At 36.1% G+C, this 17619-nt stretch overlaps 1 protein-coding gene across 1 annotated transcript; it reads right to left on the bottom strand.

Moving 5' to 3' along the window:
* Window positions 1-3155: 3155 nt before the first annotated feature.
* Window positions 3156-15958, bottom strand: LOC137655793 (V-type proton ATPase 16 kDa proteolipid subunit c). Its single transcript, XM_068389940.1, has 4 exons — window positions 15790-15958; window positions 11667-11850; window positions 10537-10690; window positions 3156-4591 (listed from the first exon to the last, which is right to left on the bottom strand). The coding sequence occupies exons 1-4, from the start codon at window positions 15863-15865 to the stop codon at window positions 4538-4540; spliced, it is 468 nt and encodes a 155-aa protein (XP_068246041.1). The 5' UTR covers window positions 15866-15958; the 3' UTR covers window positions 3156-4537.
* Window positions 15959-17619: the final 1661 nt, after the last annotated feature.

The following is a 17619-nucleotide window of genomic DNA, read 5'->3' as shown; positions in this document are numbered from 1 at the left end:
AGTGGTTCAATCTAAAGTTGTGAGGAACGTGAGAATTGTTCCTGTAAACTTACAGCAGAATGGTTCAAGTCGATATCTCGAGTCTGTGGTGCCATTATGTCATTAATGTATTAGCAAAAAAAAAAAAAATTTGACTAATATGGTAGTATAGAAAACCCTAAACAAAAAATTTCCAGTGTTAAAGGTTAGCTTCTCTATTTACCTTTAAATACAATTGTTATACTTTATATCCTTTTCAGAATAAGATCTCTCTGAGGAAGGCCACTTAGAGCGGCTACTACGACTACCATATCCACATTTTTCCTTTGGCATGTCGCCTTGCAAGGATGGGATACCACCCGAGGAAAGGGCGTTAAAGGCTCCAGCTCACTTTTCCTCTCCTGAACTGGAAATGACTCGATATAAGAAAAGATGACTTTGGTTACTCCGTAGAACGAGTAATTTTTTATCTTATGAATAATATGCATGGGATTAGCTGAGAGAGGTAAAATAATCTTTGTCATTATGACATCTCACGGCTGAGTACGAATTATCCGAATTCTAAAGTTAGAGACCTGGTAATCAACCTGGGTTGACATACACAAGTAACATCAGCGGTTCTACGTGCTTGGGTAGGGATAGCACAGAGGTCGTTTATCTCTAGGATGTGGAATGACACGTCATTGCACAGAGGAATATGATCGTGTGCTGGAATGGTGGCATGTACAGACATGTCAGCTTGTGAACATTATGGTACAAGGACGTGTTGTCGTTACGGTAGTAGGGACAGGATTTTTGCCTTCCCCGACTGCCCGTTAGGGATGATGCAATGATGTTCTGACAATGTGGCCAAACCAATAAATTGTGAGTCATGACTACTCCAGAGGAAGGGCATATAACATCGGCTTGAGTGATAAGGTTATTCCAAGTAAAGCTTGGAGGAATTACTTAAGAGCAATGCTGTCGGTCCACAGTAGTCTACAATCGCGAATGTGACGTTCTTCTGCGAGAGTGAGGGGAGACTTTCGACACACTCATGGATGAAATCTCAAAAATGCAAGTCATCCTTTTTGGAACTCTGCCATAAATGCTCATCACTAAGCACAGTGGGGGGCAAGGGAGATGTACATAAATGTGTGCTTTGTAATCAGGAACAACATACACTAGGACACGATCGCTTGCATCAAGTGCAGGAACCGTAACCAGGGGATCAGTCTTGGAAGTGCCTCACAATCTCTAGGACCATGTGCTAAAATTATCATCAATATGTTAAGTAATCGTATCCTGCCTGTTGTCCTCTGTTACCAGGGACCGGAACAGGGTGGAAAATATCGTGTGCCACAAACTAATTTATGCTTCTTGCTATCCAAGGAAGACAATGAAGAGAGGTATTCCTTTCAGTTGGTTTCTTGCGACGGGAACGATACTTCTCCATTAGGATGACAGTCACTGCCTACAATACTCTTGTGGAGCACCTGTTACCATTACAGTTTGGGGCACAGTGGATTTGGATCTATTTCGACCAGACTCATGAAGGTGTCACAAAGGCGACCATCACTGCAAGCATTACACTAGCAAACACTATCAGAAGAATAATTTTAGAAAGCACTGCAAGAGTAAGGTCCAGTATACTATGATTCATGATGCACGCAGTATTGAGTGGATGCGATGGGAAAAAAAAAAAAAAAAAAAACACCTTTCGACACAAAACCGCACCGCCAACTTATTAATGGGCCGGCCTTTTGATGCGTTGCTCAGTGTTGCGTCAGCATTCAAAGCTGAAGGACATCCTCTCAGTAGTCTCCTGGTAGAGTGAATTATCTGCATACATCCTCTCTCAATGACAGCTGAACTGCAACTAGGCAGATAGCACATGAAAACAACCGAGCAGTGTTTCAGTACAGTTTGGCCGCTAGCAATTTTTTCAACACTACTGCACCACGAGGCTGATACACGAATCAGAGTTTGTACTGGGCTTCATTCAGTGTTGAGTGTGTTCTGATTGTAAAGCAGCAAGAGAGAACAACCTTTTACAACACAACCCAGTGAAGAGTAAAGCTTGCCTCATATCACCATATAAAACTGCATAGTAACTTGTGATTACCTATTATTAGGCACCCTTACTTTTTGTCCGAGTAAACCCATATAAATTACTATACAGTACTTCGTTTCTGCGTAAGAATCAAAAGTTTGGTCTTTTAACAGGTTGGTGGGCAGGGCTAGTGCCCCAATTACCACCTGTTGTTCCCGGTCTATGAAAGACATCTCCGTATTTCAAGGGACAAAGGTTTCTATATGCATAGTAACAACCTGCTAGTAGTCTCTTACCTAGTAAAGATTAAGACTAATGGTTTGAAACAGGCAAAACCCGCTTCTATTGCTTTTAGTTTTTTTAGAGAATAAAGGTTTTCCTATCTCAACAAAAACCAAGTCAAGTTACTGCATTCAAGATACCATACTTGATGCTAGTTTGTTATCACTTCTCCACTATTTTATTATTATTATTAATTGCCAAGCTACAACCGTAGCTGGAAAAGCAGGATGCTATAAGCCCAGGGGCTCCAACAGGGAGAATAGCTTAGTGAGGAAACGGAACAAGGAAAAATAAAATATTCAAACATTAAAATAAATCACTTAATAAACTAAAAACTTTAACAAAACAAGAGGAAGAGATATAAGATAGAACTGTGTGCCAGAGTGTACCCTCAAGCATCTTCAGCTGTAGCTAGCAGTCACAACAGTAATTTCCCTTTTTCTGTAAGTACAGTAATCAAATTCTTAGCAACTTATCCCAGAATTCTATTCCAATTAGAATTCTGTATTGAGTTTAAATATGAATTGTTCCAACACTGTTACTTACCTAGAACTACCTTCTTAGGAGTTACTGGTAACTACCTAACCGACCAGCTTTTTGTATAGTTTACCCTCTCTCCGTTTTCTACGGGGTCAACCTCAGGCAGTGTGATATGTGCCGAGGCGACCTGGGGTCGGGAAGCGTGCTAGCTCAGGTCGTCTTATCGTCAGTAAGCCGAGGCGACCCGAGGTCGGGAAGCGTGCTAGCTCAGGTCGTCGAATCGTCAGTAAGCCGAGGCGACCCGGGGTCGGGAAGCGTGCTAGCTCAGGTCATCGAAATGTCAGTAAGTTTCTGGTCGATGAATTAAATGATATTCCTAATATCCAACTTAAGCTTTATTTATTAACAATATACCATTACATAATGTCTTGTAACCATTTATACAATGCATTAGCTTTTAACAATGACAACCAGAGCCTTCCATAAATAAAATGGAAACGAATACTTCACTCATCCTAACATGGAATGTCTATTCTGATTTTATTGACCATTACATTTTTTAATCTAAGGAATTACTTCACATCAGAAACTATAATTTGTTAAACCACGGATAAAACTGTACATAAAATTTGAATGCATACACCTTTTAAAGCTGTCATTATTCTGTTATTTAATAAACCCAATATAACAGAACATTGACTAACTACTGTATAAATATACTGTACAATTAGCTAACTTATAAACTGCCCTTCTCTATCAAAAGAAAAGGGCCATTGTGCTCCAACTGTGAGTGGCATTAAGAGGTCTTGCACCTAATCCAGCAAGGCTTTATACCCCCTCCCCCAATCTAAAGGTTTGGCTGAAAATACTAGTTTTGCATATCACTTTCAAGATTATCATTTTTGTTTTATTCCTTATTCAAGAAGCATCATCAGCTCATTGCTGCTATCAAATTCTCATAGCCACCTCACTTGGGAAAGTATACAGTGCATGGCTGCATGGTTCTCTAAAACAAGTGCCTGTCACAACGTACCGTACATACTATTTAAATAGATCATCATCTTCAGGTGAGATGGCAAAAATCCATCACCACTTAAGATTAGTTCCCTTACACACACGTACGAACAATAACGGTCACAGAGCACAATGGACAACTATTCTCATCGACATTTAAGTATTTCACAATAGGGGACTACGATATTTCTGGAGGCAAAAATCATATAGATACAGATTCAAGTCTGCTTTCCCACCGGACGACTGATCAAAAATTACTCTTTTACAGTTCTCAATTGTTCAAGGCAACTTGTAATGAATTCCACACAATCCATACACTCTCAGGTGAAACTCAGAAGGGAAGAATCTGCGGTTTTAAACTGAGATGATCAAAGGGATAAATTTGTTCATGCAACACCAAAGTGTATGCATTGGAAGCAACAGGAGACAATGATGTTAGAAGAAGACTACCTTTCAGGGGAATGATGAATCACAACTTACTATGGGCAGACTCTTTTTATCAACTCTAAAAGAAATATGTATGACAGTACTGTATTCAACCTTAGTAAAATTCTATTACATAATCTCTCTATTATGCACAAATTACTGAAATCAAGAAAAATTTATACATTTGTTCCTCACAAAATTATCGAAATAAATACTAGAAATTCAGAGCCCTACTTCCATTATAAATAATAAATTTCTATGACATGGAGGTAAAAACGCAAGAGCAATATAAGGGCTCCATACTATGTAAGACTGCTCACCAATTTAAGTCTTGGTGTAAAGGTAGATAGCGACAATCAAACCGTACAGACCCAATACCTGCAGGGGAGAAAAATAAATTATTATTACAAAGATCAACTTAGTATAGTGTGTACATATTCACCTATCCGTAGGAAATCCAAACCATTTTATTTTCCTTTTAGCCAATGCTTTATATATTACACTAAAACCTGAATCATCAATTGAAATCAAAATAAGACTAAATTATGAACTGATCAGATGAAACTTTCTTAATGCAAGATAAATCCATAAACATATAATGAATATATTAACTTACGACATCATCAATTAAACCTCGCAATACCAGATAAGAATTTTTATGCTATACTCTACTGTATATACAGTAAATAGCATCTCTTACTCCCAACACTCCGTTAAAACTTTCCATAAAATCTTCAACCATGGCTCTTCGGAAACACCTTCAAATGGCCATAGCAACCTAAATATTTTAAACTATAGCAATCATTTTTTTTTTATCCAAAAGGTTATACTTGATGACAAAATATTGTAATAAAACCAGTCTAAATACTGGTATGATAAGTGATATTTTGGAAAAGACACTACAGTACCTACGCAAATGAATATTTGCACAAATTAATGATAGGAATATATTTCAAATTTACTTCCGAAATAAATTTGTATGAACAGGTTTTTCTAATGATAGAAAATCATGTATAAATTACCTAAGAAAATATCTAACAAAACAAAACTATTCTTATGATAGTTTTTAGGAACCAAATGCTGTGGTTCAATTAAACCTCTAAACACTATTCTGTATAGGCACATTATATGATAAAATGCAATTTTCTATTTTTAATGTATATTTGGAAACCATTTTTTTTTTTTTTTTTTAAATGCCAGGTATGTTCGTCGACTGTGACTTTTACAATGTCAGGGACCCCCACAGGTCAAAGAGTTTATAGAGAATGAAGCAAATAAAACTAAAACATTGTATACTGTGAATTTCATATCACTAATTTCTCTTGTCAGTGATTACCCATTCAGCAATGTACTTTACTAAGCCAATTACACATTGTGATACTTGAAGCTATAAGAGTAAAATGAATTGGCCAGGGTTTTCAAAATGTCCTACATTTTCCAACAATACAAATGCTGAAGGCACACCTTTACGGGTTGGCAGCGAGAGGCCATGTTACTGGATTGTTGCATATTAAAATCAAAGCACAATGAGAGCACGATACAGTATTGAAACTTTGCTCGCCAATAAGGTATTATATATTGTGAAGGTCAGGTTTCCTTCCCTTCCATTTCTTTAACGGAAAAGTTATCTTAATTACTCATAACACATAAGGGTCTCTGCTTCTAATTAGTAATCAAAGACATGCTAGTATAGCACATACTGAATATCATGCTTATATAAAAATGCACTTGACATCTGTCTAACAAGGTGACCTAGCAAATTCAACCATAACATCAACAGTTGATTCAGGATAAAATTATGTTGGATGAATAAATAAATTTTCTTCCAAAAATCCAAGTATGCTATACAGGTGCCCAATAAAGCCCAGGGATAAAACCTTCAGTGTCACAACCCCAATTTGCTTAATCATAACCTTAATAAAATGACTGGTCTTCTATTTATGATGCGAGACCAAAAAGCTGATTATCCAAGAAATGGGAGCTAAGACTAAGAACTTAAAAGATTTGCAAATTAACCCTGATTGAAGTCAAACCCCTCCAAGCTAACCTACAACCCAACAGATTGACAAATTTGGACACTAGATTCAGACGACAACTCCACTCCTGTTAACACCCTTACTCTAAGTACAGTAGTCAGGATACCACCTAGGTAATGAATCTTAATCAATATATTTACAAAGGTTCTGGTGATGATTTGTAGGGAAATTTTCAGAACCATAAAACCCTTATCTCAACCAAGTGAAAGAACTGCCTTGAAGTAGGATGGGACAATTGACAAGTCAAAATGGGTTGTGGTACAGATTCAACCACCTGCATCAAAAAGTATATCTGTTGAACAAACAGTAGATGGTATTATGAATCTAGGCTACATAATCCTGTTGTAGGTCATTCAGTGCTTAATTGCATCTAGAGTACTAACTAATTAGTACATCATGAGATAAAGTTAAAGAACGAATTAAAACAGGAAAATGGAAGAGCAAGAATGGAGGAAAAGTATATGAATATAAAGTACATCTAGAGGCTGAAGAAATACTACAAAGATCCTTCAGTAATGCTAAGAGTGCACCAGATGAGGTGCACTATCCCACCCATAGAGAGAAGTGGACAGGTTGTTAACCTGTCATCCAGTTGTCTTTACTACAATGAAGCAGCAGCGGGAATCCTGGAGACCTGTTCCGCACCACCTATTTTGCTTGCTTCCCCATAAAAACATGAGAAAATTACATGGCAAATCTGGAGGACTTCAGATCAAAAAATTCTTTATGGTCAAGTGCTTTGCAAAACTTCACACCTTTGGATAAAAATCTGACAGCCATCTTTTGACTACTCCATTGTGTAAAACCAATTTGGATGAGCAAAAATCCCCACAGAAAGTAAATGTCGCCGACCCAAAAAACGAAAAGAATGGTCGACTGAAACAAAGGGACCATTATGTTATGCATGGTGACGAAATATACTACCTAAGCCAATGGCTAAAAGGATGCATTGTAATGAAAGGGATACAATCCTCTACATCCAAAATGGATTGGTAAATCTATTCCTTCAGTAAATTAACAGCAAATGTACTTCAGGAAGATTCATAATATAAATAGCTTAGGTAGGAAGAAGATAAAATCCTAAGCCAGTGTATTCTTTGTCATTGGAAGGAAATGCTCCAATGCTTTCTGTAATGTCCTAATGGCAATTTCATCTTGCTAATGTCACAGACCCAAGCACCACTTTATCTAAAGAGGAGTTAAACCATGCCCTCTGTGAAAGTTAATACCACGTAACAGTAAGGGGTTTAGCACAAATTGGGCATAAGACAGTCTGGTGGAAATTGTCCTAGGACTCCTTATAGTGAGAAATCAGTCAAAGCTTTAAACAATCTTATCCATTTTACCTAAAAAATCTATGGGAGCACAAGAAAGATCAATAGTTGATGTGCTACCTGACAAAATAAACCAACAAATAGTTACATCAACCATTTGGCAACCTTTATGGAGACTTTACAATATAACTAGCTACATTTAGTTCAGATTCTTCAGTCTCTATTCTAAGTGACAATCAGGTGTTAAAGGTTTACTGCAGTCAGTTTCTTGGATATAAAGTACACATACCTTTCATGACGATGGGCTCCTTACAACCTAATCAATATAGACCCCACTTTCAAATAAGGGTTCTGTGTACAGTATAGGTTTCTCTCCTGGGTTCCCCAACCAAACCACTAACAAATTGGTAACAGGAAGTTCAAAACATATCAACTGCCCAGAATAGTCGACCAGGATTTTGTAGGCTTTGATATCCTGAAACACTAAACCTTTCAAGAATATTCTAGAATAAAGGGTGTCACTCAGACTACCACTAAAACTTATTTCCAAAAATAAAAAGACATTTGTAATCTTTGTTCTTTTGTATCCTGTGAAAAGAGAACACCCAAGAAAAATTTTTCAACCAATCTAAGAAACAATTCTTCAAAAACAGATCATAATTATGGAACATCTCACAGCTGGGGCAACTATTCCTAACTTCCAAGAGGTTTCATAAGTGGAATCATCTGTACATTGTAGTGCAAAGCTAGAGATAACCAAACTGACAACAATCAATTCAGATTCCTACTAAAGTTCCTGTATGTGCAACCATTCTTCTGGAAAACTACAACATATATTTAACAAATTCACAAAGAACCTATTGATTATCAGATGACTAGGTTTTCCAAATGCTTCTTGAGGAACTTTACAAACAGTTAAAGTCATACACAAAAAACTGCCTTTTATTCCAACTCAGTCATGTTGTGCTCTAAACAACAAAGTTATGACATCAAGAGTACTCAGATCTAGTCTTTTAAGGTACCTAATTGTTCAAAGAACAAGATTCTCAGTCACTTTAGAAACCTGACAATACACTTTGTACTAATACCTAAAATGGTGGCGAAGTCAGTCCCCCTTCATCACTCACACCAGATCTTCAAACAGCCTGAGATGAGTTCCCAAATAACCAAGAAATATTGACTTAAGATGGTACTCTCCTAATCTCATAATATACCACGCAAAGAAGCCAACAAAGTCCCTTCTAAAGGACTGGCCAAGCTTCACAGGAATGAGGGTCCAGTAGTCCAATTGTGTATTACTCAATTAAAAAAATAGGTGTCTTTTTTTACAAACTGTACAACCCGGCTGGTCAAGAGGATAATTACGCCACAATTAAGGGTTGCGGTGGCCTACTGGAAACTCATTTGCCTGGCAATCGTTGGACTGGGGTTCAGGTCCTGCTCAAGTTAGTTTCTTACAGTGCCTGCAACCTCACCATCTTTGTGAGCTAGGGATGGGGTATTTGGGAGAGCATATATGTCTACCTATTGAGTTATCAGCAGCCATTACTTGGCCCTCCCTGGTCCTAGCTTGGGTGGAGAGGGGGCTTGGAACCTAATCGTATGGATAAAAATCATGGTTAGACCCTAGGACATGTCCTGCTGGCTAAGGCATTGTCACTGTCCCTTGCCACTGCCATTCATGATCGGCCTTTAAAACCTTTATTGTTCCACAAAATATACCAAGAAAACCTCCTATATTTCTTAATCCTAAAACTTGTCCAAATGAGGAATACCATTACAATCCTTTCCTGAGAAGTCCAATAACTTTCTTACTTTTAAAAAGTAGTCAAACAAATGGAGACACCTTAAAACCTAAGAGATCCAAACCTAACGGCAAGGCACCAATCATTCCAACAGTCCATTACAAACAATATTGTCAACAGTTCTATCCCAAGACAGTATGAACTGCAAAACTATCTTCTATCCTATCTAAATATGCTTTTTAATAATTTCTTATCATATGCCGACTTATCGACACTTTATAATTTCAATTTGTTTCCTAACTGCATCAACTAATCTCCTACGGTGTTATTGGTGAAACTACTAACGGAATTCGGCAGTCTTCAAACAAACAATACTTTTAAAAAGTGGTAAGTTTGCACATTTACTCAAAATGTGATGTCACAAGGTACTGTACTTCCAAACAGGCCAATCTGAATACTATAACACTGTCAAATCTGTAACAGCTAATATATAAACTCTTTGGGTAAAGGAAAATATCAATTTCATTATTCCCAGGTGACGCAGCCTGTAGATTAAAGCAAAGGTTCTCACCTGGAGACATTATCTTACTGTAAAGGTATAAATTTTGTTTTAAATCAGTTTTGGTCTTCAAAGAAATAACAGATGAAGTTCAGGAACGTTAAATGAAATAATTTTGTAAACATGCTTAACATGAACTCACCAACTATTAGCAGAGATAACCTGCTATAAAATTCAACCTTAACAGAGGTTTTAACTGTCTTAACAGTTTAGAGTTCTCTTCTTTATAACTGAGCTACACAGCCCAGTAGGGTTAAAGATATTTGGGATGACAATGTACTGATAATGGAGATATAACCAAATATCTAGATCTGAATTTAAAATAGATTGTAAAATACAAGAGAGTGAACCATTAAAAACAAGTGAAAATAGAAATGGTCCATAATGGTGTAAGAACGAGATATGTTTGAGTCTCGAGGTGAGGATGGCAGGTTCATCCTTGCCAAGATTCTTGAACACGACGTGTCTTACTATGCTAGGGGTATTTTTAACTTTACTTCAGAAGCAGATCTTCTGAAAGCTGTTTAACTTCTTAAAATGACATCTTTCCTTTTATGGCTTCAATTGAAAACAGTATTCTCTATTCTTTATTTATAAGTATCGGCGTCAATGACCGTAGATGTCAGAAAACCTCAAATCAATCAGAAAAAATATGTAAATTCAGTAAAACGAAAAACCTATAATAGTAACAGAACAAAAAACCACTTGCCTCAGCAAAGATAAGAATGAGGATCATGCCGACGAATAGACGAGGCTGCTGCGCAGTTCCCCTCACACCGGCATCACCAACAATGCCAATAGCAAATCCAGCTGCCAGGCCTGATAGACCTACAGCCAAGCCAGCACCGAAATGAACAAAGCCACTGAAATAAGGAAGGCAGCATTTTAATACTGTACATCTGTAGGCTTAGATTACTCATACATAAAAAATTTTAGAATACAAGAGGCCAAATTTACTCATACATATAAAATTATAGAATACAAGAGGCCAAATTTACTCATACATATAAAATTATAGAATACAAGAGGACAAATTTACTCATACATATAAAATTATAGAATACAAGAAGCCAAATTTACTATCTCACTTTTTACATTAATCAACAACCTGTAAGTGATTAATAAATACATTAGTGTATTTACAATTTATAAACTTTTAACTTTGAAATACTGTATGATAATTAGATAACATACCATAAATTGACAACACTAATCTGTATTATCTGGGTAACGTAAAACTTGCATAACATTACCAGTCTGTGTGTGAACTATAATAAACTTACATTACCTGGCTGTGTGATCATACAACAAACCTATATTACCAGTGTGCACGCAACATGCAAAAACTTAATTACCTGTAAGTTTCACAAACTTTTATGGGGTCTGTGGGTTTGTCTTCAAATTTTGTGTAGCCATAAAGTTGCAATGCAATAGAATATCCCCCTTTCCTTATGCTAAATATGGATACAGTATCAGTAATATGATTTAAAATGTAGGGAAGGTGGCATTGATTAAAAAAAATAATCTATAAAGGGGGACCTACATCCCAAAAACCCAAAAGATTTTAACATTTTTGACAGCACAGACTAAAACGTTAATCCTGCTTACCCATCAAGGGAATTTAACAAATCGTATTACATTATCCTATATTTATACAAACACCTAACCTAACCTACCCAGATATTTTAAACACTTTAAAAATTATTCCTTACCTTTGATTACTGAAACTTTACACAAGCCTTAAAAATTTGTTACGTAATGTGCAGGCATCGGATTACAACCATTGTGTAGGCCATTGTAGAAGATTGTACATACAAAGGAAAAGAAAAAAATACTTACTGATAGAGGGAATAGTTTTCTTCCAACTTTCCGGCTATCAAGACGGCCACCACCAGACCGTAAATGGCGATGATACCAGCCATAACCACAGGAATGATACATTTCATAATCAGCTCTGGTCGCATCACCGACATGGCTGCAATACCCACGCCTGATTTAGCTGTGCCATAGGCAGCTCCTAGGGCTGAAAAAGAAATATCAATGTTATTATACTTTTACTTCAACATTAAGGGTTTTCTCTGGGCCTGTCAAACAAAAAACCCAGGCATGAACTACAAGATTTGTGTTTATATTCTTGAGTATTTAAAAGTTATTATTGTTCTCTAATCTTGGGTAGTGCAATAGCCTCTGTACCGTGGTCTTCCACTTTCTTGGGTTAGAGTTCTCTTGCTTGAGGGTACACTCTTGCACACTTTTATCCTTTATCTTATTTCGCTTCCTCTTTTGTCAAAAGTTTTTATAGTTAATAAAGTGATACTTTAATATTGTTGTTGTTCTTAAAATATTTTATTTTTCCTCATTTCCTTTCCTCACTGAGCTATTTTCCCTATTGGAGCCCCTGGGCTTATAGCATCCTGCTTTTCCATCTAGGGTTGTGGCTTAGCAAGTAATAATAATAATACCGTAATCTTAACTATAAAATTCACGAACAGGTTTAGATACTCATTACTGTACTAACCAAATTGCAACGCCAGTTGGAAAGTAAAATGCTTCAAGCCCCAAACAACCAAAAGCACAACAAAGAAAAGGAATGGAGAAAGTATAAAAACTGTACATGTTAAACATGAGTAATAAAACTAAATAAAACCTTGGCTCATATTAAGCTCATTAACCTACTTGACAGAAAGACATTCCCCATAGTATGGCCTTTACAGTACATTACCTATCTCTTTGCAGAAACAGAAAATGTACTGAATACCGTACTGTACACTACCGTAAATATCTTCAGCAATGCACTATGGTAAATGATTTCTACGCTTAAGGACTAATGTCTGTTACCACTAATTTTTCACTATGGGCATTAAAACATTCCAGAACCTTGGGCTACAAGCTCATTGGAAGCAGTAGAAGCATAAATTTCTTGTTTCAAATTTGTATTGGGTTAAGAGCGTTACGTCGGCCACCAAACCAAAATTGTGCAATGTGAACATTCATTGAACAATAGTCAATTTTTTTTAGCGAGGCAGATTTGCACCGACTCGCAGCGGTGCCCTTTTAGCTCTGAAAAGTTTCCTGATCGCTGATTGGGTGGACAAGATAATTCTAACCAATCAGCGATCAGTAAACTTTTCCGAGCGAAAAGGCCACAGCTGCGAGTCGGTGCAAATCTGCCTCGCTAAAAAAAAATTGACTATCATGAGACAAAGTAATACGGTGCCCATAAATAATTTCTACTCTATTTTGTCAAACATTAGCTCAAATCTCCCCACTTTCACTCAAGTGTAAGACGACAACGAGTCCAGAAAGCACAAATCAAGAGATTCAATTATAGTAAATGCCTGCCATGAATCTCCAAAGGTAAAGTGCTAGTTAATTTGTCAATTCTCTTTTCTGTTATGGGTTACAATTTTTCCAATAATTACCATTACAAATCCTCTAAAAATTGTGTAATTAAAGAATATTTACAGAAATGTCAAGTGAATTTCAGTATGGAAAAATTTACTTAAGGATATACATTTCTAGGTGTGAGATAGCTCCCATAAACTTGTAACCCGAGGTACTACTGAATAAGCTTAAAAGCAGCCGAGAAGTTTTGATACCAATATTTCTATCCCGATGTATATCACAGAAAATACCATAGAGTAAATGCTATTACATCTGGTGGATAGATTCTTTTTCAACAGGAGTCTATGTAAAAAGCTTAATGAACTTGACACATTGAAAACCATGAAATCAACTTGATGGAAAACCATACTGCTGTATTCATAAACTATCTCGGAATTTTAGAAACCAGCCTTGTAACAAAATGCACAGCCAAAGTTAATGAATAAAAGTTGCTGATCTATGGATAAACTTGGCAAATTCAGCAAATATAAATTCCTACTCAAAAGACTTGTGTATTATCTGATAAAAGAAATTAAGTTTCCATTTAAGAACATGCAAATTTCAATTTAAATATAATGGATAGTGAAAGTTCAGACTCGGTAAGAAAACTTTGGAAAAGTAACTATTGTAATGTTATTTTCTGTATTTTATAAGCAGAAATCCTAGATATATGTCTACTTTAGGCTCTAGAGCCTTTAAATATGCGGCCCCGAGACTACATAATAAGCTCCCACAAAACATATGAATGATTAAAGACATTAAGACTTTCAAGAGGAAACTGAAGACTTTCTTATTTCATGAGCCTTTTGACAGCGACGATTTAACAGTAAATGAAGAATACGAGACATGAAACTTTAAATACTCTGAACGAACAAGGTAAAATGACAGTGGAGGTCCTGTAGAGAGTGGGGTTCCCCTGCTGCATTGGACCGGAACAGCAGCCATCAAAGTAAAGTAAATTATTTCCTCATAATTCAAACCTTTTCACAAGCTATCCCTCAGAGCACAGATAAATATATAGAACAGAAATGCCCATAAGTTAACCATACAGTGCCAGTAATCTTAAAGTTACAACTAATTCAACATGCTCCCCTTTGCTAATGTAACTTATAAAAACATTACTAGCATTAGCTAATGACAAATTCTCAGCGATTTTTGTTTGCTAGGCTAAGCTGTGTTACCAACCAAATTTTTATATCATTGAATTAATCAATCTAATCTTGTCCCTAGTTTACCTAAGGTGATTAGAGTTTTAACTAGCAGGTTGTATTATTTGTTTTAACACATCCCCATGAAAGTTATCACGACCATTTTGTCCAGGCAATTACTTTTTTTAATTCTAAAATTAATTTGGAATTCTATTTGAACCCAAAATGCTTTGGTAACTCCCTACAGCCTTCTACACTTGAGCTAAAAGAGTTAAAAGTTATTTTGTAACTGGGATGATGGTCACGTGACAAGGTATGACCTAATATCCAAGGTGATGTCATGATGTAACCCTATTAACATTTAAATCAGACCTAATATATCACTTTACACATTTCTATGGACCTTTAGATGACATCCTACAGTATATAAAATACAATTAGAAACTTTGAGGATTAAATGCGAACAATACGCAATGTGAAATGTTAAGTGCTCTGGAACGAACATCATAGAACGACCGTGGATGTCCTGTAGAGTAGGGTTTCCCTGTTGTATAGGACCAGGTAAGCAACCCTTAGAGTAAAGTAATGATGTATAAAATGGGACAGCCAATAATAGTACGATAGACCAGAACCAATACTGGAAAGCTATCAACACTTTGGACCCTTAGGCAAAAGGTTACATAATAAATCTATAGCAAGTATGAATGAACGTCATACAGGAACTTTACATCTAGCATCTTTTAACTTTGAAATTGGGGTAATAACGCGGTCACAAAACGGCCTTTTCCCCACAATATATTTGTTCTGGGGGTTTATATAAGGGGGGAAAGGGTGTACAGCCCTCCTAAATGAGTATAGCACGTTTATGCACGAACTTGAGGTTTAAGTAGGAACCTACGTAGATCAGCAAAAATAAAACTCAAAAGCTTCCCTTAGTGGAAGCCAACTTAACTGCTTGACTGGAGGCAATGTAAGGGTGAAAATTTAACATTAAGGTTACTACTATACCAAAATTACCATACACTTAACATAGCTTAGTAAATGCATTCATGTGGATCTTTAAATACCCATTATGATTCCCGACTATAATTCAACATTAAAATAGCCACTAGCGATATACTAGGAACGTTTACCAAGAGCAATGACAGTCCCTTGACAGCCCTCTATACATCCTGGCCCATAAGACACGGACAAAACTCCCCAAAAAGCGTCACCTTCAAGTGGATAACCACCAAATCTCGTAAAAAATATACATTATAACAAAAGGAGAATGAAATACAGCATGCAATTGTATTAAATACAGCGAAACCACGACTTCAAAAGACAATCAATAGGTCGAGCAGACGCCTGCTGGAACTGCTGCCATACCCAACCCCCTTGACACTTGTGGGGAAAAAACAGACATAAATCGGTAAAAAGGAAAGACTTACCGCTAAAAACCATGGCTGAAGTAGCTCCCATTACTCCAAAGAAGGGAGAGTACAAAGGATTCTCGGTGGTCGACATTTTGACGGAATTATTTGTTGTTTCTTGCTCACAGAAACTAGACAACCTCCTACTCTTGTGATGACTCCGGCGCAAGTGCGAAGAGACGTCAGTCCCGTGATAGCAAAGCTGTATCCGATCTCGTGATTGGCTCAAATGATACCATTTCTCCTCTTTCGACCAATCACGGCTTAGGCTTGTATGCCGCTTAGGCTTTTGGGTGTGACTTTTCTAACGGGCGTTTCTATTGGCTGGAGTTTACCAATCACCGCTTCTATAAGATCAAGGCCCTAGAATCATATGATCGATTGTGTTTATCATCATGTCATTTTATCAAGATGAAATAAGTTAAAAACTATTATTGATATACACTGATACTGTATATATAATGTAAAAGAGTCTTTGAAAATTTAATTTCATATATAATTGTGAGTCAATAAAGAATTATATACGTTGTGGGTTGATGGAGATATATACAAGAAAGATGTACACCCTACGTAATGTGTTCTCAATAAAACTTCCTAATAATTGAGAATTAACTTATATTTATTACCTGAAAATAAATCTATAATGCCAATTTTGTAAGTTACTGATAAAATGCGTGTTATGCATATCAAATAAAAAATGTATCAATAGAATATCACTATTGTTTAATTAATTAGGTCAGGTCATTTCTTTTAAGGAATAATATTGAGGTTTTTGTGAATGCTATAGGCTACATATTTCCCTTGCTTTTATGTCCAGAAAAGAAGTATTATCTAATACACACAAAAATCATATTACATTGTATAATTATTTTTCATTTTATCTTGATTCCTCCTAAGTTTATAAGACAGAAATATATTGACACGTAGACTAGTCTAAACTACATTAATTGGCAAAATTATAATCATGTTTGAAATATGAAAACCTTTGCTTGATAACAAATATGCAGGGAACGAAAGAGCCTTCCTTTATCAAGGGCACGAAAGAGTCACATGGATCACGTGCTTAATAGAGAGTAAAAAAAAAAACAGGCTTAGACTATAAATGCATTAAACCTTGAAGGATTTTTATTCTTCCTTTGGAAAGGATATAGATTTTGAATGAAAATGACGAAACTATTTGCAATATAATTTTGACTATAACGTTCTTTTTATAGAAAAAAAAATTTATTGCATAATTCTATGTTGATTAAATAGGAAAAGAAAAGTTGAAATGTCGGCTCCTTTGGGATAATAGCCTATGATCAAAGAAATAATGATACTCGATTATTTTGAATGAAGTAATATTATTGATAAAAGATATTTACAATTACTCTTCAGCGTATATGATACTAAATCTGTCAGCTGTCGATTGCTGGTTCTCTTATCAGAGTGCAAACACTCACATACACACGTTGATATATGTATTACACTCAAAATGTATAGCCTAGGTATCCACCAACACACACACACACACACACACACACACATATATATATATATATATATATATATATATATATATATATATATATATATATATATGTGTGTGTGTGTGTGTGTGTGTGTGTGTGTGTGTGTGTGTGTGTGTGTGTGTGTGTGATCAATTCTCATACAGAGATGGCAAACAACATACTGTACAACTTAATTACCGTCATATTAATACCCCCAACTTATAGTTGTTGATGAACCCCTATGAAGGAAATTCGATGATGTGTGTCGTATTATACACCTTTAAAAGGAAAGGTTTGGCCAAATTTAAATCAAAAGCTTGGCCAAAGATTTGGCCAAATTTCTAGCCATATATATATA

This window comes from Palaemon carinicauda, chromosome 16 (genome assembly GCF_036898095.1).
Source record: "Palaemon carinicauda isolate YSFRI2023 chromosome 16, ASM3689809v2, whole genome shotgun sequence".
NCBI lineage: Eukaryota > Metazoa > Arthropoda > Malacostraca > Decapoda > Palaemonidae > Palaemon > Palaemon carinicauda.
This window is presented reverse-complemented; position numbering and strand designations above follow the sequence as displayed.